Genomic DNA, 23,300 nt, shown 5'->3' with positions numbered 1-23,300 from the left:
GAGTCCCATATCGGGCTCCCGGTGCATGGAGCCTGCTTCTCCCTCTGCCTATGTCTCTGCGCCTCTCTCTCTCTCTCTCTCTCTCTCTCTCTCTCTCTGTGACTATCATAAATAAATAAAAATTAAAAAAAAAATTAAAACACTTGAAAACCTCCAAAATAAAAAGCCAATCGTCACAGGATCACGCCAGGACGGTCAGCGCCAAGTGACCACCTACCTCGCCTTCCTCTCCAGCTGCTCCTCCAGGGCCCTCAGCCTCCGCTCCCTGTCACGGAGTTCTCGTGAGTGGCCGAAGTCGTCATCCAACGCCTCCTGCCTGGCCGCCCGGCGCCGCTACACAGAGGACCATATGCAGCATCACAGGTAAGAGCCAGACGCTCCCAGGCGGCACCACCCACAGCCATACCACCTACCTCCTGGTCCTTCACAAATTGCTCCTTCAGCCTCTGGAACTGCTCTCGCTTCCGGGCGTCCAAGGCCACGCGCTCGGACGTCTGCCGATCTACGTTGCGATGGGAGGGGGCAGTGTTACAGGGAGCCCACGGCAGGGGCCCCCCCACCCACAGAGGGAGGTCCCAAGCCACACGGACCACTGAGCGCTCGCAAGACCCTGGATGCCGCTTCACGGGCGTGCACGATCAGTTCTTGTTTTGCAATTTCCATTCGTAACTCCTGAAAAGGACCATCTGTAAACAGATGTCCTAAGTGTCCATCCCCCCTTGAGGATGGCCTGAGCGCGGGGCTGCTGGGACCCTGCGTGGGCTCCTCCGGGGGCAGCACCGGCCCCGAGGGCGAGGCTCCCATCCTGCACAGCAGCAAGCCTAGGTAGTCACACAGCCTCAGAACAACTGGTGGCCGAGCCCCCAGACCCGCGTGTGCCCCCTGGGGGGGCCTGGGAGCTCAGGGAAGGAGCCAGCCCCCGCCCACCTGTCCCTGCTGCCACCGGCCGCCAGGCCACAAGCAGCCTTCCATCAACGCGGCCCTGGGTACCAAACGACTTAAAGCTCAGGACCTGGCACATCAGCCCCTGCCCAGCAGGAGAGGGGCCCACGGAGGCGAGGACAGAGCCCCTGCCCCAGGTATCCCCCAGTACCCTACCCCCCTACCCACCAAGAGCCTCAGGCCCAGCCTCCCCATCTTGCCCGCTGCTCCCATCAGCCCAAGACCCTTAGGGGCGGGGGTTCAAGGAAAGCCCCCAGGCCCACAGAGCCTGGCACCTTCTCTTCCTTGCTGATGGAGCTGTGGCGCGCCACCCTCTCCATCCGCCCCACGTAGATGGCGCAGTCCCTCTCGACCTCTTTCAGCTCCTCGGGGGAGAAGATGACCGAGATCCGAGGCACAGGGACGTCGGACCAGTAGAGGTAATGCTGCCAACGGGGAGAAGCTGAAGTGAGCCAGCGACACGCAGACCCTTGCCCGGCTCTGTTCCCGCTGAGCCGTGGGGACACTCACTTTCCCAGGAACATTCACTCCACCGAGGGGTGCGGCTCCGGGGATGTCCCGGGCAGCTGTGAAGGGGTCTCTGCCGCGGCGCCGGCCACGCCTACCTCCCACCAATGACCCTCCAGAAGCTGTGAGGACCCACGGCCACCCTCAGCTTCCCTCATGGCAGGAGCATGGGCTACAGACGCGGGCACCCGCGCGCTGCGGTCAGCCTGGACGGAACAGACCCCACGCCGGCCACCGCCCAGCCCCGGCCCTCCCCGTGCCTGCAGCCCACCCGGTCGCTCCCCACATCCCGGCAGCTCCAGTGTATCTTTGACCCAGCACAGGACGGGCCCCTCCAGCCACAGGCTGGGCCCCCGGCCCCCCACCCAGACCCCAGTAGCACCACATCACAGGCCCTGCCCTGTGGATGACCTGTAGGTTGCTGCCAGGCCTCCCCCTTGGAGCCTGGCCACCCTGTGCCCCCCCGACTCTCTACACTGGCCTGGGCCTGTCTTCCTGTGGATGCGCCCTGCGCGGTCTCCCTGGGCAGTCTCCCACAGCTGCCCGTGGCCTCTGAAATACCTTTGCTTTTCCTCCTGACTTTGAACAAGTTCCTAGAGACTCAACAGATTGCTTGTGACCCTCAGGGGAAAATGAGGGGCAGGTGAGCACCAACTAGAGCCTGATGGCCAGGTGTCGGGACCAGAGCGTCCAGGAAGACAGCAGGGGCGGGCCCTCCTCACCCGGGGACAGCAGAGCTTCAGCAAATTGATGGTCTTCCCGCAGACATACACGTCGTGGGCGATGTGCTTCAAGAACACGGGGACGCAGTCCTCCACCTCCTTGGAAATGAGCACGTAGCCGTGGGTCCAGTAGAACTTGTCTGCATGTGGGACAGGACACGCAGCTGGCTGTGGTCACGCACCGGCCCCAGCCCTGAGCCTGATGGCAGAGGCCCAACCAGCAGCCAGCAGCCACCTACCTCTGAAGCCCAGGTACTCGTGGTTCACCTGGATCATGAATTCGCCGTAAGCGTCTCTGAAGACCCCACTGTACACCCAGTCGTGGATGAACCTGCGTGTGGGCGCCCAGCAGTGAGGGGCACGCAGCCGCGGGGGTGCAGCCAGCAGTGTGCCCCCTCCCGGTGTACAACCCTGCCCTGAGCAGGGCTCCAACCTGGGCGGCTTCCGCATGTGCGGGGTGGGGGACGGGCGGCCCACCTGGTATAGGGCTCGCAGCTGGTCTTCAGCAGGGACAGAAGCACGGGGTAGTGCTCGTTGCTGCAATTATCCAGGGCTTCTTGGTAGAGGTAGGAGAGCAGCTTCACGCCCTGGAGATGGCACGGGGCGTGGTTCAGGGCGGGGCCGGGGGCCGGAGCTGTCCAGCTGGACGCTCAGCCCCCCAGGGGACCCCCTCCCACTGCCCGCACCCGAAGAACCAGAACTCACGGTGGGGAACGCAGCCCTGGGTTCACCGCCGGCACCTGGGAGCACAGCGCCGACACCACAGAGCTCAGCCAAGTACCTGCACACAGGGAGGGGCTGAGGGAGACCAGGCAGGCGACACACGGACCCCCAGGCCCATCCGCCCACTGTCCCCCCAGCTTCAGCACCCCTGGACTCTGGGTCCCTGGGCATCTCCACCTCCTTCCCAGGCTCGGCAAAGGCTCAGAACCACCCCGAGTCCACGACTTGCCCCCTTGCCCCCCCACCACCTCATGCAGTGACACCTCCTCTGGCCCCAGACCACCTCCCAGAGCCCCCCCAGACCCCCGCTCAGCTGGCAGCACACTGACCCCATCACCGTACCCCAGCTCCCCCCTTCTGCCTGCAAGGTTTCCTCTCCCACAGAACCCTCCTTCCCAGCGTCCCCCTCTCCAGATGGCACCTGCCACAGGCACTGGCAGGGACCTAGATGGGCCGCCAGGTCGGCCACCCACACACACGGCTCCCGCTGAGACCGGCAGGGGCAGAGGCCCCCCACGGCCCCGCACCCACCGCCATGCTGAGGCTCACCTGAGCTGCCGGCCCAGCTTCTTAAAGAGGAAGCCGATGGTGAGGAGGCTCAGGGTGGGTGGAGTGGAGAGGACGCACGCACGATAGTACTGCAGGTACTTCCTCAGGCCGCTGGTGAAGGCCTGTGGGGGAGGAGGAGGCCAGAGCAGGGCGGCCGGGCACAGGCACGGAGCCACTGAGCTCGGAACCGGAGTACACGCTGCAGCTGGTGAAGGGGAAAAGCTCGGCTCCCATGACCTAACCCTGGGGTCCAGCTTCCAGCTCCAGCTGGGAGGGGGCATCTGGGGGTCATGCCCAGAACGCAGGCCCTTCATGGGACCCCAGGGCCTACTGCAAACCCATCCCTGCAGCCAAGACCAGAGACAGCGGGAAACTGGAAACTGCAGGGCCCTTCTGGAAAGGGCAGCCAGGCCGCGTGCTCAAGCGCCAACTCTGACAGGGCCTCTGGTTGCCCAACCCTGGGCTCTCAGGGCGCACGCGTCCTGGGCTGCACCAGCACAGCAGGCCCTAGCTCAGCTCCTGTCCTCACAGCAGCTGTGCACAGATTGCTCCGGAACAAGTCAGTCCACCCACCAGTCACGATCCACGACCCATGTGGCAGTCCGTCCGTCTTGGTCAGCCTCCACAGGCCCAGCCTGCACCATCTCCAAGCTGAACCTGGTCATCACCCACCACTGCTGCCACAGGACCAGAGGGCACTGCAGAGTCAAGGTGCCCGAGCAGCCCAGCACCCAAAGGGCCCCGGCACCCTGCCTCCCCAACGCACACCTCTCCGCTCCCCAAACGCCCTGGACACCTGCCCCTCCCAGCAGGGGGACCCTACCCGGGTGTGGGCCGGCTGTAAGGTTCTCGAATCCTGAGGGGGTGACAGCCGTGAGGGGGAGGCCATACCTGGAAGACGAGGCCCTTGCCGCACGAGGAGTCCAGCACAGGCTGCAGAGAGAACTGGCTCAGGCGCGCGTAGTGTGTCCCACACTCGGCCACCTCTGACAGGAGGCTGCTGATGCTCTCGGGGGATGCCCCGGATACATGGACACCCCGCTTCACCATGAAGGTCTGGGCTGGCTGGACAGGGCAGGGGGGCTACTGAGCTCAAGCACCCAGAGCCCAACGTGCTTGGTGTCCCTTTCCCCCCCTTCCAGCGTGGAGTGTCCCCAAGACTGGGCACCCCAAAGTAAGACACACTAACAGTAAGCGCCACAGCCAAGAGCAGGTGGGCACAAAGCATAACCCGACGGTCCCACTCTTCGTAACAAAAACACACACAAACACAAACAACAAGGAAACATTTTTCATGGGACGCCCAGGTGGCTCAGTGGTTGAGCACCTGCCTTCGGCCCAGGGCGTGACCCCGGGATGGAGTCCCACATCGGGCCCCCCGTAGGGAGCCTGCTTCTCCTTCTGCCTGTGTCTCTGCCTCTCTCTGTGTCTCTCATGAATAAATAAATAACATCTTAGAATAAAACAACCAAAATAATCTTGGAAAATTAAAACGTTAGAAGATTCACACTTGCCCAGTTCAAAACTTATTGCCCAGTTCCACTTATCTGGAAGCTACAGTAATCAAAACAGCGCGCTACTGGCATAAAGACGGACACCTGGACCAGAGGAACAAGAGAGAAAACCCAGAGATAAACCCTCACATACATGGTTACTTAATTTTCAATAAGGGAACCAAAACTATTCGCTGGGTAAGAACAACAGTCTCTTCAACAAACAGTGCTGGAAAACCCAGACATTCACGTGCAACTGCTGGACCCTCCCCTCATACCGTATACAAAACTTAAGTATGGGGCACCTGGCTGGCCTAGTCAGTAGAGCGTGTGACTCTTGATCTTGGTATCATCAGTTCAAACCCCCGTTGGGTGTAGAGGTTATTTTTTAAAGATTTTATTTATTTGTTCATGAGACACACAGTGAGAAGCAGAGACACAGGCAGAGGGAGGAGCAGGCTCCCTGCAGGGAGCCTGACATGGGACTTGATCCCGAGACTCCAAGACCACACCCTGGACTGAAGGCGGCGCTAAAGAGCTGAGCCACCCGGGCTGCCCTAGAGATTACTTTAAAAAAAAAAATTAGGGGATCCCTGGGTGGCGCAGCGGTTTGGCGCCTGCCTTTGGCCCAGGGCGCGATCCTGGAGACCCGGGATCAAATCCCACGCCGGGCTCCCGGTGCATGGAGCCTGCTTCTCCCTCTGCCTGTGTCTCTGCCTCTCTCTCTTTCTATGTGACTATCATAAATAAATAAAAATTTTAAAAAATTTAAAAAAAAATTAAAATAGATCAAACAACAAACTTAGCTAAAACCAAGAGACTCTTAGGTGAACACACAGAGGCAAATCTTCATGGCCCGGCATTAGGCAGTTTCTCACATATGACACTGAAGGCATAGGCAGCCAAATACAAACAAACTGGACTTTGTGAAAATTAAACTTTTGTGCTTCAAAGAAAACCATAAGGAGAGTGAAAGGACAACCTACAGAACAGGAGAAAATATTGCAAATCATGAATCTGACAAGGGATTAATATCCAAAATATATAAAGAACTGTTACAACTAAACAACTCAACTCAAAATGGGCAAAGAACTCAAATAGACAACTCTGCAAAGAAGATACACAAACATGCCTGGGTGGCTCAGCAGTTGAGCACCTGCCTTTGGCTCAGGGCATGATCCCACAGTCTCGGGATCGAGTCATCGAGTCCCACATCTGGCTCCCTGCATGGAGCCTGCTTCTCCCTCTGCCTGTGTCTCTGCCTCCCTCTCTGTGTGTCTTTCATGAATGAATGAATGAATGAATGAATGAATGAATGAATGAATAAAATCTTTTAAAAAAAAGATACAAAATGGCCAATAAGCACATAAAATATGTTCAAAGCCATTAGTCACTATGGAAACACAAACCAGAACTATGACACAGCACTTCCCACCCGCAGGACGGTCACTAGGAATGTTATTTTGTTACATTCACGCTGACCAAACGGTGAAAGTGACCCTTGTATCCAAGTACAGATGAAAACTGGGATAAAACACAGGAACACATACATGGCCCATCCTCGGCCCTAAGGAAGGAGCCACGGACACCCGCCCCCCACCTGGTAAGCCCCGAGGACACTGTGCTCAGTGACCTATGCCAGACACAGAAGGACGAATCCCATATGGTTCCACCTCTAGGAGGCACAGGGGAGCCGGTGGAGCAGGGGCCGGGGGCGGAGGGTGTGTGACGGGGACACAGCTTCGTGGGGTGGGGAGTTCTGGAAACAGTGATGAGGACCACACAACACTGTAAATGTAGTTAAAGCCACTGAATTGTACACCTCAAAGTGGTTTTAAAAAAAATGTGTGGGGCACCTGGGTGGTGCCATTGGTTAGGCATTCAACTCAGTTTCAGCTCAGGCCATGATCTCAAGGTCGAGAGATCGAGCCCCAAAAGGGGGTCCGTGCTCAGTGAGGAGTGTGGTTAAAACTCCCTCCGCCCCTCTTCCTGCTCGCACGCACACACGCATGCTCTGCTCTCCCGCTCAAAATAAATAAATAAATCTGGAAAAAAAAAGTGCTTGAGATGGTAAATTTTAACTTATGTATATTTTACTAAAACTAAGAAAAAGAGTTATTTCCATGGTAAGGCCATTCATATGAGGCCATAAAGATGGCATTCTAGGTCTCCCAGAGGATGGCCCTCACACTAGTACCCACATCAACCACCTGAGGAGTCGGTCGGAGAGCATGTCTCCGGGCAACCCCAGGACATGCTTCTCACACATACTCCAGTTCGAGAACAGCCACTAGATGAGAACACGTAAGATACGGAGAGCTTGGGCGCTTACAGGAAAGAAGGGGGCTGCAGAATCACACATACAAGAGGCTTCGTGTCCATAAATGTATTTGTTTATTTTAGAAGTGCCCATGGGATGCCTGGATGGCTCAGCGGTTGAGCCTCTGCCTCCAGCTTGGGGCGTGATCCCGGGGTCTGGGGATCAAATCCCACATCGGGCTCCCTGCAGGGAGCCTGCTTCTCCCTCTGCCTATCTCTCTGCCTCTCTCTCTGTGTGGCTCATGAATAAATAAAATCCTTAAAAAAAAAAGAGAGAGAGAGAGAAGAAGAAGAAATGCCCAGCAAGGGGCACAAGGCCGATCAATGGCCCCTACTGCCCATGCTCTCCCGCCACCGACAAGAGGAGAAGCCCACGCACCGAGCGAGTGGCACTAGGTGAAGCCAGTGACAGTGTCCGGACTACGTGGTCCCTTCCTGCAAGGCAGGTACTGCCGGGGCTGAGCAAGTGCCCAGTCCAAGCACAGGGAAGCGTCCGAGGGCCTCTCAACACCTCCTGAGGACAGACATGGAAATGGCAGGCAGGTTTCTACTGTTTCACCAATAACAATCTCGCTTTCTTCACTTTTTTTAAGAAGGTTTTAATTATTTATTGCAAAGAGACACAGAAAGAAGCAGAGGAAGAAGCAGGCTCCATGCAGGGAGCCCGATGCGGGACTCTATCCCAGGACCCCGGGGTCACACCCTGGGCCGAAGGCAGACGCTCAACCACTGAGCCACCCGGGTGCCCCACTCTTCTATTTTGAAAGGACGTTCATAAACTAATAATTTTCAGAACTGAAACGAGGAGACTGTGGCCATGACCTCTGGGCCAGCCGACCCGCAGGCCTTTACCCCCACCCTGCCACCCAGCAGCTTGCCTCGGGGGCCGCCTGCTTGCTGCACGGGGTTCCCATCTACCCTGTAAAGAGCCAGGCAGACGGCGGGCTGTCTGGCTGGTGATGCCCCGCATGCCAAGCCCTTGCTTACCTGGCAGAGGGAAAACGTGGTGGACACGACCCCAATCAGGACGTTCAGCACGTCTTTCACTAGCTCGCACTCCTTCACCAGCACAGGCTGCGGGACCTGCAGCAGGCCCCCGCCGAGCATCTGCAGCTCCCCTCGGCAGAGCCTGCAGAACCTGTCGAAGGTGTCCCTGCCGGCCTCCGTGAGGTAGGGCTCCTCTCTGTGGCCGGGGGGGCTGCGCGGGAGACAGGGGGGGGACACTGAGCACAGGGTTGAGCTGTGCCGGCAGAAGGCAGGGGGAGAGGGCCTGAGAAGACCAGGGCGCGGACCCTCGGAGGGCATTACGCTCCATCTTTAGGTTAAGTCAGTACGAAGCCCTCAGCAGCATTATCAAGGCAGCCACGCGGAGGCACCGCAGGGGTCACCGGCAGGGGCCCGGATCAACCAACATGGCCAGTCCGTAAAAACGGAGGAGGACCCCGGCGGGGACGGACGCTGTGACACACACTACAACACGGACGAGCCGGAGGACTTTACGTGAAACCATGACTCAAAATGAGCACGCGGCCCCCTCCACCCCTCCCGGGCCTGAGGGCTTGGGACAACAGTGCTGAGCAGCCGGCAGGGGGAGCCCCGGGGCAGGGGCCCAGCGCAGCGCCCCCCACCCACCCCACCCCCACCCCGGGCCAACTGAATATTTTACTGAGGTTTCCTTTACTCGGTGGCCCAGAGCAACAAGGCTCACGACGTTTCGGACAGAAGGGGCGCTGGGTCTTGCAGGGCTACCTCTGGGCACATGGCGGCCTCCAGGGGCTCTGTGTCCACAGGGCCCTAGGCCAGGAATTCAAGAACCATGTCTACACAGCACAGCACATCATTCAAAAGCAGCCAAAAAAACAGTGTCACTTTTTAAATATTCCCTTGAAAACCATCAACCCCTACTGGAAAACACGAAAGAGCTCTTTTCTAAAACCCACTGAAAGAGTAATTTCTCAGCAAAGGGGGCTCAGCGAATACAGGCCCTTTTCAAACTCTTCTTCTCGTTTTTAATAGCTAACCAGCTCCTTTCTCCTCACTGCAAAAAAACTTATTTTTAGGTCTAGGATATCCAAAAAAGTATCATTTATTCTTCAGAGACAAAAGTCATCTCCCGAGGAGGCGGTAACAGCGTCCTGACACCAAGATGCAGGTCTGACCGCCGGCACGCATTCATCCCAGCAGGCGCGACACACAATCGTACCAGAACAATACATCTCAGAACCTGTTAAAATCAAAACTACTGGGCAACTGGGCAGCTCTGGTGGCTCAGTGGTTTAGCGCCGCCGCTTTTAGCCCAGGGCATGATCCTGGAGACCCGGGATCGGGTCCCACATCGGGCTCCCTGCATGGAGCCTGCTTCTTCCTCTGCCTGTGTCTCTGCCCCTCTCTCTCTCTCTCTCCCTCTCTGTGTCTCTCATGATATAAATAAAATCTTTATAAAAAAATCAAAACTACTTTAGGGGCGCCTGCGGGGCTCAGTCTGTCTGCCTTGACTCAGGTCATGATCTCAGAGTCCTGGACCGAGTCCCTTTGTCGGGCTCCCTGCTCAGCGGGGAGTCTGCTCCTTCCTCTGCCCCTCCCCAGCCCCCACTCTCGCTTTCTCTCAAATAAATAAAATCTTAAAAATCAATAACCCTCTCTGACAATGCACCACAAGTCGCTCTTCCCCTCATTCGGCAGTATCTGAGCGCAGGCGGTGAGCGGAGGACAAGCCCAGCCCTCAAGGGGCAGGGGCTGCAGCCAGAAGCACTGAGGAAGCACCGACTAGGAACCCAGGGCCAGGGAGGCCTCGAGAGGCCCTGGGAGCAGCAAGAGAAACGGGGTTACTGTGAGTGGAGCTGGGGGCACAGGGAGGATTCACGGAGGATCTGGACCAGCCCTCCTCCCCAACCAGGGGCAGCCATCAGGTGCGGCAGGCAGAGCAATGACGAGCCCTGGCGTCTGCCCCCGGAAGGCGGCACTGGCCGTGTGGAAGAGGAGCAGGGCGGCCAGTCCTGAGGCGTCCAGGCTGGCAGAGGGGTGTGCCCAGACACGGACATCTGCCCTCACACCCTCGCGGAGAGACCCCACCGTTTGGGTCCTCCTGGGAGTCCCTCAGGACAGGTCCAGGCGGGTACCACCCCACCTCTCACCCCCCACTGCTCCTGCCCCGACTCCTCGGGGTGCATGCCAGCACCACCCTCCGTGCGGGCCCTCTGGGGAGTCAGAGCTAAGGGAGAAAAGCCCACGAGGGAGCGAAGGCAGCCTTCAGCATATGAAACCGCTTCCCTGAGAGCGGGTGGCAGGCACGGAGCAGCGGCCCAGGAGCAGGAGGGCGGCCTTCAGGCCCACGGGGGTCCCCCGGGCTGCCAGACAGCCAGCTCTGCTTCTGGAGGCAGCAGCCTCCTTTACTCCCACCAGCCAGAGCTCACGGCAGGAAACCAGCAGGTGGCTGGGCTTGAAACTGAAACAAATTCAAGTCATTTGCGAAATGAGCTTGAGCAAAAAGGGTGGCAGGGGTCAGTGGGATCAGGTTCCCACAACAGGCAGAGGAGGCTCAGGGGAGGGCAGCCGGGGCCGAGCCCACCCAGGCTCCCCCTGACGCCACCATGCTAGGTGGCGCTGCACACCGGCTCACCTCCCGGGAGCACGGCTGCCGTCCTCCCCACAGGGAAAAGCGCTGTGCTGCTCTGCGCTGCCGGGCTGCGTGGTCAGCGGCCTCCAGGGGACGCCCAGGACATCGAGTGCGCTCAGCAGCACAGGGACCGAGGACAGACACCCGTGAGTAATCATATCCCAACAGCAACCTGAACAGTGGGGCTTCACGAAGGAAACACCCACTGCACAGAGATGGAGAAAAGAACGCGCTAAGCCGTTGGCCCAGTTCCTAGCAGGACGGCTGGACTCGCCTGGGGAACACCTGACCAGACACCCAACAGGAAGTTCCCGGGGAGGAAGGACAAGGCGAGCCCGGTGGTGCTGAGGAAGTAGGGAGCCGGCCGGCCCTGGAGGAGGCCCCTGGGGGACAGTGACCCCACCCCAGCACGAGCAGCACCTCACTGTGTACACCTAGGCCCACGGCGCGTGGCCCAGAGGCCGGCTCAGAAGGCCCTCGGCTCCCTGCGCACCCTGACGCCGTGCAGTGCTCCCCAAACCGCTATTCCACAGAACTGCCAGCCGCTGACACAGGACAAGAGTCCCAGGAGTGAGTACTGGGAAACCTGTGTCCTCCATCCGCGCGCGACTCTGGGAGGTTTCGAGAGACACCAGCGCTTCACCAGCTCTCAGAGGTCCTGAGTACAGAGGCCTCCCCGACCTGGATGAGCCCGGGGAACGAGATGCTGGCCACGGTCAGGGCAGCAGGGCGGTGACCGGAGAGTGCCACGCTCGCCCCTACATGTGAAGAGCAGCGGACACGAAGAACGTCCCCTCCCCAGCACCCTGGGCCCAGGGCCCTGAGCACACCGCCGCAGGGCTGCCCTCAACACCTCGGACTGGGAGCCCTCACGGTAAGGACGTAACCCAGCAGGAGTTCCCGGCACACGAGTACGTCCCGCAAGTCTTCCCCTCCGCATCTCTCTCACCCCCAGGACCCAGGCACCGCCGCACACCAGCCTGACCCAAACGCCCAGGCTCCGAATCCCAGTGCACCTGCTCTCCCAACCACTACCTGGGCAGAGTCAAGGCCTCGCGCGCCTGGGAGGCAGGGGGCGTGCTGAACAGGAAAGGCTCACATACCATCCAACCTGTTCCCAGCACCTCCGCTTGCTGGCCTCGTAGGTGAGCACGGCATCCCACAGGTCGATGTCCGGAGTCACGCCGGGTTCAGACTGGGAGTCAGGAGTCAAATTAGAGGCTGACTGGAACCCTTCATCATCAGACTGGTCCACACTCTGAGGAACCTGGATGTCATGGGAAAGACGGGGACATCACTAGGCCGTTGGGTCTAAACCTCACCCAAGCGTGGTTGTGACACACCTCCAGGGCCTCACTACGAGAAATACCCAGCAGAACTCAACCTGCGGCTGGTACCTCCTTTTGACTTTAGGGGGACAGCGACTGGAGAGAGCCGCGTGAGTGCGAAAGCACAGCGCTGGAGGGGGACAAGCAGCAGGCGCGCGTGTGCAGGTGGCAGTGGACCCCCGCCCCCCTGGGACCCGGACCTTTTCCGTGACCCAGGGAAGGTCAGGAGAGGCATCTGCAAGTGCCCGGGGAGCTGGCGGCAGGAGAGCAGACACGCTACCTTGATGGGCAGCCCGGAGACGTCAGCGCTGTCGGGCACCGGCGGCAGGTCCAGCCGGACATCCATGTCGTAGGTGCGGCTGTGCACGAGGGCCCCGAAGAGGGAGACCCGGGTGTCTCTCTCAAACCTGTCCCCGCAGGGATCGCCGTAGGAGAAGAGCCCCGACCCCGCGGCGGGCAGGCCGGCGCCCGGGGCCGCCTCCATCACCTGCAGCGCCCCGCGGACCGCGTCCTGGCACAAGCACTCCTCCCCGCAGATCAACGAGCGCACAGCCATCTCGAACGCGCTCAGGTCGGAGCAGTCGTAGCCGCCGTAGGGCACGTGCCTGCCGACGTGCTGGCTGTGCAGGAAGTAGTCCCGCGGCCGCCGCAGTGCCCGGGGGGGCCCGCTGCCCGCCAGCCGCACCAGGAGCTCCAGCACCGGTCCCGCCTCCGCCAGCCGCCCGCTCGGCGCCGCCTCCAGCTCCGCCAGCAGCCGCTCCAGGCGGTCGGCCTCGGCGCCCAGCCCGGCCACCCTCAGGTCGAAGGACAGCATGAGGACCCTGTTCTTCACCGGGAGCCTCGGCAGGCCGGGCCGCGCCCTGCGGGTCTCCTCCCGGAACAGGTGCGAGAAGAGCGCGTCGTAGGCCGCCCGCTTGAGGCTGCGCTTGGCCCGGGGCCGGCCGCCGCGGCGCGGGCCCGGCTGAGCGTCCGCGGCCGGCAGCAGGGCCTCGCACAGGTCGTCCAGCAGCTGCGGCACGCTGGCCATGCCCTTCCTCCCCGCGGCCCAGCGCCCCGCCCCGCCCCGCGGCCGTCTCGCCCGGAAGGCTCCCGTCCCCGCCGCCGCGGCCTCACTGCGTCGCGCCCCCGCCACGCCGCGGGAAGCAGGCGCGCAGGAAGTGCGTCACCGGGAGGGCGGGGCGCGGACACTTCCGGCTTGGAGCGCCCCGAGGGGCGGGAAACTTGAGGCCCGCGGCGGAGCCGGGGGAGGAGGCGGAGTCAGGCTTTCGCTAAAGTTCTCGGTGATGGGGGCGAGAAGCCCACAGAGGGCGCACAGCTGGGGCGGGCTGGCAAGCGGGAGCGCGGGGACGCAGGGGCCCCTCCGGGAGGCCCGAGCCCGCAGGTCACCCGGGCCGGAAGCACCGCTGCCCGGACCCCGGTTTCTCGCCCGCGTCCGAGCTGCCCGTCGCCCCCGTTGCAGACGGGCGGGTGCAGAGGGACTGCTGCCAGCGGGCAGGTGCGGACAGGCAGGTGCGGGAGGGGCGAGTGCGGACCGGCAGGTGCAGGAGGGGCAAGTGCATGACAGGCAGGTGCGGACGGGCGGGTGCGGGATGGGCAGGTGCAGGTAGGCAGGTGCAGGACGGGCAGGTGCGGGCGGGCAGGTGCGGGACGGGCCGGTGGAGAGGACTGCTGCCAGCAGAGAGGTGCGGGAAGGGCAGGTGTGGGCGGACAGGTGCAGGATGGGCAGGTGCAGGATGGGCAGGTGCCGGCGGGCAGGTGCGGTACAGGCTGGTGTGGGCGGGCAGGTGCAGGACGGGCAGGTGCGGGTGGGTAGGTGCAGGTGGGTAGGTGCAGGCGGGCAGGTGCAGGCGGGCAGGTACAGGATGGTCGGGTGGAGAAGGGCTGCTGCCAGCCGACAGGTGCAGGCGGGCAGGTGGAGAGGGACTGGTGCAGGATGGGCAGGCGCAGACGGGCAGGTGAGGGCGGGCAGGTGTAGAAGGACTGGTGCTAGCAGAGTAATAAGTAAAATACTTCATTTATTTTGAAAAGAATACTTTAAAAATAGGTTAAAAACCAAAAAAGCACCCTAACTGGGATGCCTACTTTGATTGGAATGTTGAAGCTTCAAAATGTTATCAGGAGTCCAAAACTACATTTCTGCAGGGCGCCTGGGTGGGGCTGTGGGTTTAGCCGCTCACTTGGTTTCAGCTCAGGGCTGATCTCAGGGTCATGGGATCAAGCCCCACGTGGGGCTCTGGGCTCAGTGGGGAGTGTGGGATTCTCTCCCTGCACCCCTACCCCGTGCATGCGCGTGCAGTCTCTAAATAAATGTTAAAAAATACATTAAAATAAAATTGCCTCTCCGCAAAATACAATGTCTAGGCTAACTGAGGCAAACAGAGACAGAAAGTCTTCTGAGGACTGTTTCCATGCCCCTGTCTTCTTTGGGGACAGAAGGCCCCACCTCCCCGCCGGTACTCAGCTTCCCTGGGCACCACCCCAGCTCCTCTACCACTTCATTCGCATTTAGATTCTCATGACTTTCTCTTTTCCCCTAAACCCCATCTCCTGACTCCTTCCTTTCCTAGACTCACCAAAACCTGCTCTTTTAAAGTTAACATCTTCTGAGGATCCAGCTAAACACCACATTTCTTACATTCCCTGGACTAAGGCTGAATTTAATTGCAAGGCATAGTTAGAGTCTCCTAAAATGAGTGAAAATCCCCCATAGGTTTGCTGAAGAATTTTTTTTTATGATTTTATTTATTTATTAATGAGAGAGGCAGTGACACAGGCAGAGGGAGAAGCAGGCTCCATGCAGGGAGCCCGACGTGAGACTCGATCCCGGGTCTCCAGGATCAGGCCCTGAGCCCGGGTCTCCAGGATCAGGCCCTGAGCCGAAGGCAGGCACTAAACCATGAGCCCCCCAGGGATCCTGTTTGCTGAAGAATTTAACGACTCACTGACTGAGTTTCCCACGCACCCCTAACGCTGTTTTTTAATGGATTGACCCAGGTCTCTCTCCTTCAGTTAAAAGGACCCGGGTGTTCAGAACCAGTTTTGGTGGGGAAAGAAGCCCGCGGGAAGTGCCGCCTCTTGTCCCAGCTGCCCAGAGCATAAACGGGGAAACCTGTCCACACGAGTGGATTTCGTGCAGCTTCCATAATGCGTGGATGTTAGTGTCTCTTAGCCATGGTTTGGGGTTTCCTCATGGGACCGAAGCTCTGTCCTAGACAGGCCAGGGCTGCTTCCGTGGGGAAGCCGTCTAGAGCTTCATGGGGCTCAGAGGACTGTCCCTGCCGCGGTGCTCCAGCAGGTCTTGCTCCCGGTGCACATGCCGTCCTCTGTGCCCCGCGTTAGTCTCGCGCACTACCAGCACTGGGGAGTCTCGACTGGCAAAATCCGTCAGCCTCCCAAGTACCTGGGCCACGAGCCTGCTGCCGGTCCTTCTGGATGAGCCTTTGAGATACAGCCTTTGAGACCCAGGACAGCCACCGCGCTCGGGCCCTGCCCCTCCGACCCACAGTTAGTGGCAGCAGATCCACTCAAGATGCTCAGGTCTGACTGCTTCTATCACAAGTAACCATCCGGGGAGCCCGGGGGGCTCAACGGTTGAGCACCGCCTTCAGCCCAGGGCATGATCCCGGAGACCCAGGATCGAGTCCCACGTCGGGCTCCCTGCGTGGAGCCTGCTTCTCCCTCTGCCTGTGTCTCTGCCTCTCTCTCCCTCAGTCTCTCATAAATAAATAAGATATTTAAAGAAAAAATAAAAGTAACTATCTGGGGCACCCAGGTGGTTCAGCGGTTGAGCATTGAGTCTTTGTTTCTGCTCAGTGTGATTTCCTCAGCAGTGAGGTCAAGCCCCGGGGGGTGCTCAGCGCTCAGTGGGGAGTCTGCTTGAGGAGTCTCTCCCTCTGCCCCTGCTGCACACACTCTCCCCTCAAATGAATAAATAAATGTGTGTGTGTGTGTTTTTAAGTTTTCAAAGTAGCAATCTCCCCGTGAGCTCCTGGGAGATGGAGATGATGACCTTATGCATCACATCTTGCAACCTGGAGATTTCCTTTCCTGGAAAAAGACCCCTCCAGAACCCTCTCGGGATGTGCTGACCCGCCCCTGTGCTGCCAACATCCAGGTGAGAGACTTGGGTCCGCGGGACCCGTGGGGAGAAAGCACTGGAGCCCGGCTGGGCCTGCCCAGCGGCTGGTGAGCGCAGGGTGCCCTGTGCGCTCCTCCCAAGCCCTTGCAGAGGGGGCGCCTCATCATGATCCCAGGACAAACCCATGTCCCACTTTCCTGATGGGTTAGAAGGTTCAGGATTCACAAAAGTCCCGCTTTCATCTGACTTGTGTCTGACACTAGATTCTGACCCAAATTCAGCCTCTGAATTCACTGCCTGTTAGGCTGTATTATCGGATAAGCTTTGTTTTCTTTTTTTTTTAAGATTTTTTTTATTTACTTTTTTAAGATTTTATTTATTCACGAGAGACAGAGAAAGAGAGAGAGAGAGAGAGAGAGAGAGGCAGAGACACAGGCAGAGGGAGAAGCAGGCTCCATGCAGGGAGCCCGACGTGGGACCCGATCCTGGGTCTCCAGGCTCACACTCTGGGCTGAAGGTGGCACTAAACCGCTGCGCCCCCCGGGCTGCCCCTAAGCTTTGTTTTCAAAGTGTTTTTTTTTTTGTTTGTTTGTTTGTTTAAAGAGAACAGTACTGTCTCAGTGCGTCTCTGGTTTTGCTGTTTGTGTTCAGCTACTGCTTGGTTTTTCCCAAATGCCCTTGGCTAATTGTTTTTGTGTGTTCTTGCAACATCCCGTCTCCCCGCAGGAACTTCCAGGAGGCACACAGGAGTCTGGCTTTGCCTCCCTAGGGGGAACTTTTCTACCCTAAATTGGAATAAGTGCCAATAAATACCTCCAGGAGGCAACGCCGCCGACCTACCGTCTGGTTTAGAACCGTCGTACAGGGACACCTGGGGGACTCAGCAGTGGAGCGTCTGCCTTCACCTCAGGGTGTGACCCCGGGGTCCTGGGATCGAGTCCCCCGTCAGGGTCCCTGCAGGGAGCCTGATTCTCCCTCTACCGGTGTCTCTGCCTCTCTATGTGTCTCCATCATACTATTTGGGATTGTTGTGTTACTTCTGTTTTGTGTAGCTATTTTAAGTTTTATACTTTGTTCCTGTCAAACTTTTGTAAAGAATGATGTGCCCAATAGAGAAACATCTCCAATACTTGTAACCTTGAGAATGTGTAGGCTTTCAGTGAGAAGTGCCTGGAAGTTCTCCCTCCTGACCTTCCTTCTGACTCAGATGTGGCCTCAAGTGGTCTCCAGCGGGCACGCGCGCTCCCTCTGATGGAGGACAGGACAACCAGGAAAGTCCTTCCTGCGTCCACAGGCCAAACTATAAATACGGAAAACCTGACTCTCCATCAGCGATGCTTTCAAAGAAAGATCTTGATCAAAAGGGGGGAAATGGGGCAGCCCCGGTGGCGCAGTGGTTTAGCGCCGCCTGCAGCCCAGGGCATGACCCTGGAGACCCTGGATCGAGTCCCACATCAGGCTCTCTGTATGATGCCTGCTTCTCCCTCTGCCTGCGTCTCTGCCTCTCTCTCTCTGTCTCTATGAATAAATAAATAAAATCTTAAAAAAAAAAGGGGGGGAATGTGAAAATTAATAAAGGGAAATGCATGAAGTGGGCTTGGGAGGCCCAAAGGGGAGGCTGGGGGGTGAGCTGAACCACCCGCTCCAATTACAGGAACCCCTGGCAGAGACCCAGGAGCAGAACCGGAGAATCCTCACCGTCCCCGACTCTGGCTTTTCTCCAATGGATGTTCATTCACAACAACTCTTCCCAACTTCTTCCTTCTTTCCCAGAAAATAATGTTCCTCCTCCTTTGCTTGCTCGACTTGCCTGTGCTCCTGCCATAGTCTGTTTGTCCCAAACTGCAATTCTCTGCTACTCCTAAATAAACCCATTTTTGCAGGTAAAATAACTTTTATTTTCAAGGTTAACAGTGTAGCAAGTGAGGATGGGCCATCCGGGCAGAGGTGGCCACTGGAGGTGGGCTCCAGGTCACGGCCTGACGGCTCCGCAGTCTGGCCCCTCTGGACAGGGGTCTCAGGCAGTGGTGTGCTGGCGAATGTCGAATAACCGGCTCTTGGGGGACGACCTTGTATTGGCATCCCTGGGGTGCGAATACTTGCACTGTGGCCGATTTCAAGGTACTGGGTCACAGCACTCAAGAAGGAGCTGGGAACACGGGTACAGGCAGCTGGTCAGCGCTATGAGGAGGTCAACCCCAGGCCGTGAGCCCCTCCCTGCAGAGCTCTAAGGCAGGACTACCGCCTAGATTCCCAGCATTCGGCATCCTCACCGGCCACCTGCAGCATCTTCCACTGTGCTTCCAGCTGCCCTCTCAAGTACAGCAGGGCTTGCATGTCTTCTGGGGGGGCGGTGGAGAAGGGACCCAGGCTGGGGGGTGCGTCTCCATGCAACACCCGGGCCAGGATGCCTGCAAGCTGGGATGTGGGTTCCTGGGCCAGGAAAAGAGGTGGGAGCAGCAAGTCCCTGGTCTCTCCCCACCTCCCCACCCACAGGACGTCCACCCTGCCCAACTCACCTGCTCCACCAGGACCAGGACTCGGCCCCCCGCTGGACCCCGCAGGAGTGCAGCCAGGAGCGCAGCGTGGGGTTCCTGCAGGCCCTGGGCTGGTCCCAGTGCCATCAGCACGAGGTCAGGCCGGAAGCCATAAGCCAGGGGCAGCACGAGGGCCAGGACGCAGCTCAGGAATGCTCCCGTTGTCTGCAGGGAGGACAGCAGCGTAGCTCCAGCCCTTCAGCCTGGGGTCCCCCACCTCCCGATCTCTGGTGGGCAGCCACACTGACAGTCCCATCAGGAAGAACAGGTGAACGCCAGGGGCTGGTCCCCACAAGGATGCCAGCGAGCAGCCCTGCCCTACACCACAGCTCACCCCTGGCAGCGGCATGGAGACATGGAACAGGGACAGGGCAGCGGCTTCTTTGCCTCTGATATCCAGCCACAGAGTCCTCCTTCCAGAGAAGACCCAGGTGCCTAGGTGTGAGCCCAGACAGCACCAGGGGGGTGGGGGACAGCTGGGGCAGCACTGCGGGAGACCCTCCCGGGAGCTCGCCCACCCCTCACGCACGGGCCCCAGGGTCCCCACCACACGTAGGACTGGGTGCACACGCGACCCAGGCGTCATACCCGTCATTGGCAAGGTCTGGGGGTCGGTCCAGCTGTCCCACAGCCACACACAGCACCCTAGAGGGAAAAGGTGGCCTGGGACAGGCTGCGCTCACCAGAGCCCAGCCCGTGTGGCGGGAGGCAGGAGTGGTGTGGCCAGCCAGGGCAGGGGGTGCCCATGGGCCAGGCTCTGCAGGCTCCGGCTGGCCAGGTGAGGCTCACCTCTGGGCTCTGTGCGACAAGCTACACCGAAGGGCCACATCCAGCGTGGCGGCTGCAGCAGGGGTCGTTGCAACGCCACTGCTCACCTGTGGGGGTAAATAACACAGGGCAGGGCAACGCCCATCAGGTAGGGTCACGTCCACCCCCTCTCTTGGTCTCTGTCTACAGAGCAGCCATCTGTACAACCTGAAGTCAAACTGCTCCGCTTCTGGAAATAAGACGCTTAAAACCACACTTTAAATCATCCCCTTCGCCCCACTGTCAGAGTGCCTGGCTGAGCGGGCCTGAAGTCCCGAGCCTGTCCCTAAGAGCTGTTCTAGAAAGGGTCCAGACACAAGGCAAGTCACATCCAGGTGGCCCCGCACCTCCCAGCCCTCCCGGGCCCCGTCCCCAGTCCCAGGGCCGCCCTCGGCCATCCCAGGTGCCCCACCTGCCCATCCAGGATCCCCTTCAACAGGTGCAGGACCTTTCCAAGGGCAGTGAAAGCTGTGTCCTGGATCAGGGCCTCATGGAGCCTGTGGTGGTAAATGGGGACATGTGGACAGGGAGTGACACATGGCCCTATCCCTCCCGTCAGGCCCGCTCTGCCCACCTGGCCCAGGCCCGTGTCTCCTCCTGGGGGGCTGACCCCTCCTGATGGAGGACAGCAGGGGGCAGGCCCAGGGCAGCATCTGGCGCGGTCAGGGTAACAGCCGTGCGGACAGGCGGTGTGGGGTGGAGGTGCAGCTGGCCCAGGAGGGAACTCAGCACAGCCGAGGCCTGGGCCTCCGCTGCCTTGAATGTGGGTCCCCCAGGCGACAGAGGTGAGGTCCTCCCGTCTGTGGAGCAGGTGCCGGGCCTCGGTGTGGGGGCTGACCCTAGGGCATGGTCCAGAGTCAAAGCCAGGGTGTGGGAGCCCAGGCAGTAACCCTGCTGCCCAGCGTGGGCCACACTGACCTTGCTGCCGGAGGCTGGTCCAGTGAGGGGCCTGGGCTGCCCGGACGCTCTGGATGGACTCCAGGGCACTGGAGGGAGAAGCAGGAACAGCGAGGCCCAGCCTGGAACGCCCAGCCCCCCCACCCTCCCACCCCGTACCTGCGATGAGGCTCCATGGGCCCCGACAGGGGCGGGACAGGGTCACCCAGCAGCGCCCTCACCACCATGCACACGGACTGGGACAGGGACTCCAGGTGGTAGCCACCCTGGAGAAGGAGAGGACTAGGTGGAAGAGGGCAGGGCTGGCGCTGGGGCGGGGCGCCCCCATCCCCAGCAGGATGGCCGCCCCGGCCTGCGGCCCAGCCCCTGGCCGCGGAGCCCACCCAGCCGCCACGGTCACCTCCAGCACGGCACAGACCCGGCCTCCAGCCAGCACCTGCAGCAGCTGCGTGAGGTGGCCAAAGCACTCTGGCGTGGCCTGCATCTGCCCCTGGAACCAGAGCCCAGCGTGAAGGGGCCCTGCCCCGGCCCCCGGCCCCCGGCCCCCAGGACCCTCCCCAGCCGGGCCAGGCCCTCACCTCAGGGTCGCCAATCGCGGAGTCAAATCCCGCAGAGACAAGGACCAGCTCAGGATCAAACTGCGGGGGGCAGAGAGAGCCTGGAGCAGGGGTGAAGGGGGAGGGGGAGCCCGAGCACGGAGTCCCCCTCCCACAGTCCCCCCAAGGCCACACCTGCCCCACGCAGTTACCTCAAAGGCCACGGGGAGCAGCACGTGCAGGAAGGCGGCCAGGTAGTCAGCATTTCCCATCCCGACCTGTGGCCACAGGGCATCAGTCGGGAGGGCTGTGGGGTCTTCACCCCCAGGCGTGGCCCTGGGGCCCCGGAGGATGTGCTGGACTTGGTCCGGGAGGCCTGGGGCTGCGGGGCAGGGGATGGGGCCTAGCCAGGGGGCTCTGGAGGGGGGCCGGGCAGGGCGGTGGGCACCTGGTTCCAGGGCAGGTTGACGGTGAAGCCACGGCCCTTCCCCTGCCCGACGGCGTCCGCATCTGACTCCCGGAGGTAGGGCCAGAACCGGCCATGCTCATAGCGGTGCCAGGAGAAGTAAAGAACGCTGTGGATGGCCAGCCAGGGCAGAAGTCAGAGGTCAAAGGTGAGGACCTCAGCCCCTTGGCCCCCCCCCGCAGGGGTCGCCGGGAGGCTCCCATCCCCAGCTCACCTGGGGTCGTCCTCAAAGATATACTGGATGCCCTGACCGTGGTGGACATCCCAGTCAACAATGAGAATCCTGGGGACAGGCAGTGCCGAGCTCACCGAGGGGCAGGGCCTCCAGCCTTGGGGCCGGGAGCCCAGCCCAGGGTGGGAAAGGGCTGAAGGGGGTGTCTCAGCGACCCCCACCACAACTTTCCCCCGGCCCCTGGCCCCCGGCCAGCCCAGCACACACCTCTGCAAGCCGTGTTTCTGCTGCGCGTGCCTGGCTGCGATGGCCACGTTGTTGAACACACAGAATCCGTTGGCAGCGGCCCTCTGGCTGTGGTGCCCAGGAGGTCTGCCGGTGAAAATGGGTGCGGTCGCATCAGGGTTCACCTGTGCCCACGCAGGGTCACCCGCGGAGGGGCCGGCCCTCACCTGACCAGGGCAAGCCCGTTGTGCACGGCTCCCATCAGCACTGCATCCACCAGCTGCAGTGCGGCCCCCACGGCCAGCCGGGCGCAGTGGAAGGTGCTCTGCGGGGGAGGGGTGCAAATGAGCTGCCACCCGCTACACCTCACTGCCTCTGCCCAGGCCTGTGCCCAGCTGCGGGGCACCAGCGCTCAGCAGAACGGGGGCTAGTGTCAGGTCCCCGCAGCAGCAGCGGGCACAGTATGCAGGGCATTTGCACGCTGATGAACGTGGGGATATCGGCACACAGTGGGCAGAGGCACGTGGATGCACGTTTGGGTGGGAGGTGGGTCCCCAGGGCCGCACCGGGTGGAAGTAGACTGCATCGTACTGTCCCGACAGCGCCTGCAGCTCCTGGGTGTCCAAGGCCTGGGTTCCTCGCAACAGGGACACGTACTCTGGGCTGCAGGGGGCAGGCAGGGGACGCAGGGTCACCAGCAGGAGCAGGACAGGGAGGAAAAGGGGGACTGGACCCTGGTAGGACTGTCCCCTCCCCCCGTTCCCTCACCCACCCACCCACCCACCCAGTGGAGAAACAAGTAGGGGAGAAACTGTTTCCAAGATGCGGGCAGGCAGGGCCCGGGCGGCCTCCTGGGGCGTGTGGCTCCTGGGGGTCTGACCTGTGGACCAGGCCCAGCTCCGCCTCGGAGGCCTCTCGGGGGGCCAGCTGGAGGCACCTCTGCTCCAGGCCCCCCTGCTGCAGGCGCCGCAGGGCTGCGGTCAGGCGCTCGGGTCGCTCGATCTCACACTCGGGGCTGCGTGGACACGGAGCTCAGGGCCCGGCCCCCCTGCGCAGCCCCCCGCCCCCCGCCAGGTCACACTTACTCTTCCCAGAGCAGCCGCGCGGCTGTCATGTCCTCATGGTACACGAGCGCGGTCCCCATGGTCCCACCACCCTGAGGGGGTCCCTGGGGGGTCGGCGACCCCGGGCCGCAGCTGGGACGGCGCGGAGCCTGGGCGGGAACGCGCAGCACCCAGGCCGCGGCGGCTCCCTCCTCCGGACGGGCTTCCGGCTTCCCCGCCCCGCCCCTGCCGCCCCGGACCGGCCCCCGAGCGCCGCGGGACCCGAGCGGGGCGGCCCAGACGCTCCTTCTCCGCGCTCCAGGCTCGGCTCCACCTCCTC

General features: G+C 60.8%; 2 protein-coding genes and 1 long non-coding RNA gene across 14 annotated transcripts in view; 1 reads left to right on the top strand and 2 right to left on the bottom strand.

The window, feature by feature from the left end:
• The window catches only part of TUBGCP6 (tubulin gamma complex associated protein 6), a 19,606-nt gene extending 6,290 nt beyond the window's left edge, over positions 1–13,316 (bottom strand). For 2 of the 3 annotated variants that reach the window (XM_055328446.1, XM_055328447.1), the window contains exons 1-13: positions 12,480–13,313; positions 11,975–12,138; positions 8,243–8,453; positions 4,335–4,508; positions 3,444–3,565; positions 2,877–2,952; positions 2,649–2,758; positions 2,411–2,502; positions 2,172–2,311; positions 1,218–1,367; positions 591–672; positions 414–502; positions 218–333 (exon numbers count right to left, since the gene is read on the bottom strand). In XM_055328446.1, the coding sequence (XP_055184421.1) occupies positions 218–333; positions 414–502; positions 591–672; positions 1,218–1,367; positions 2,172–2,311; positions 2,411–2,502; positions 2,649–2,758; positions 2,877–2,952; positions 3,444–3,565; positions 4,335–4,508; positions 8,243–8,453; positions 11,975–12,138; positions 12,480–13,226 (2,273 nt within the window). In that variant the 5' untranslated portion in view covers positions 13,227–13,313. Of the gene's footprint in view, positions 1–217; positions 334–413; positions 503–590; positions 673–1,217; positions 1,368–2,171; positions 2,312–2,410; positions 2,503–2,648; positions 2,759–2,876; positions 2,953–3,443; positions 3,566–4,334; positions 4,509–8,242; positions 8,454–11,974; positions 12,139–12,479 lie in introns of all 3 variants that reach the window. The other variant, XM_055328448.1, reaches the window with a different exon arrangement.
• LOC129511621 (uncharacterized) lies at positions 12,946–18,153 on the top strand. 2 transcript variants are annotated; one of them, XR_008664874.1, is made up of 3 exons: positions 12,946–13,082; positions 16,158–16,313; positions 17,932–18,153. It is a non-coding gene; the product is annotated as an uncharacterized LOC129511621 (long non-coding RNA). The 2 variants fall into 2 exon arrangements; XR_008664873.1 differs by lacking the exon at positions 12,946–13,082 and adding an exon at positions 13,388–13,694 and having other exon boundaries at positions 17,932–18,150.
• On the bottom strand, positions 18,152–23,300 carry HDAC10 (histone deacetylase 10). Of its 9 annotated transcripts, XM_055328453.1 has the most exons (20): positions 23,003–23,294; positions 22,798–22,932; positions 22,484–22,580; positions 22,145–22,242; positions 21,960–22,064; positions 21,735–21,803; positions 21,503–21,629; positions 21,267–21,332; positions 21,097–21,156; positions 20,919–21,008; positions 20,678–20,784; positions 20,540–20,607; positions 20,196–20,460; positions 20,034–20,118; positions 19,604–19,689; positions 19,403–19,459; positions 19,149–19,227; positions 18,797–18,979; positions 18,551–18,710; positions 18,152–18,426 (listed from the first exon to the last, which is right to left on the bottom strand). In XM_055328453.1, exons 1-20 carry the CDS (start codon positions 23,059–23,061, stop codon positions 18,416–18,418), a joined length of 2,007 nt encoding a protein of 668 aa, XP_055184428.1. In that variant the 5' UTR covers positions 23,062–23,294; the 3' UTR covers positions 18,152–18,415. The 9 variants fall into 9 exon arrangements, 8 of the variants coding, with proteins under 8 accessions (XP_055184428.1, XP_055184426.1, XP_055184425.1 ...); XM_055328451.1 differs by having other exon boundaries at positions 20,232–20,460; positions 21,735–22,064; positions 23,003–23,297; XM_055328450.1 differs by having other exon boundaries at positions 20,955–21,008; positions 21,735–22,064; positions 23,003–23,296.

This window comes from Nyctereutes procyonoides, unplaced genomic scaffold, assembly GCF_905146905.1.
Source record: "Nyctereutes procyonoides isolate TBG_1078 unplaced genomic scaffold, NYPRO_anot_genome, whole genome shotgun sequence".
NCBI classification, from domain to species: domain Eukaryota; kingdom Metazoa; phylum Chordata; class Mammalia; order Carnivora; family Canidae; genus Nyctereutes; species Nyctereutes procyonoides.
The sequence above is the reverse complement of the archived record's forward strand: the minus strand, read 5'-3'. Positions and strand labels throughout refer to the sequence as shown.

Bases quoted from the DNA above. Each gene is read 5' to 3' on its own strand.
- HDAC10 (XM_055328449.1), bottom strand. From the start codon at position 23,061: ATGGGGACCGCGCTCGTGTACCATGAGGACATGACAGCCGCGCGGCTG. The intron at 20,785-20,918 runs GTGACCGTGGCG...CTCCTTCTCCAG, and splicing joins GGGTCTGTGCCGTGCTGGAG to GGTGGCTACCACCTGGAGTC. The intron at 20,608-20,677 runs GTACGGGGTGGG...TTCTCCCTCCAG, and splicing joins CCCATGGAGCCTCATCGCAG to TGCCCTGGAGTCCATCCAGA.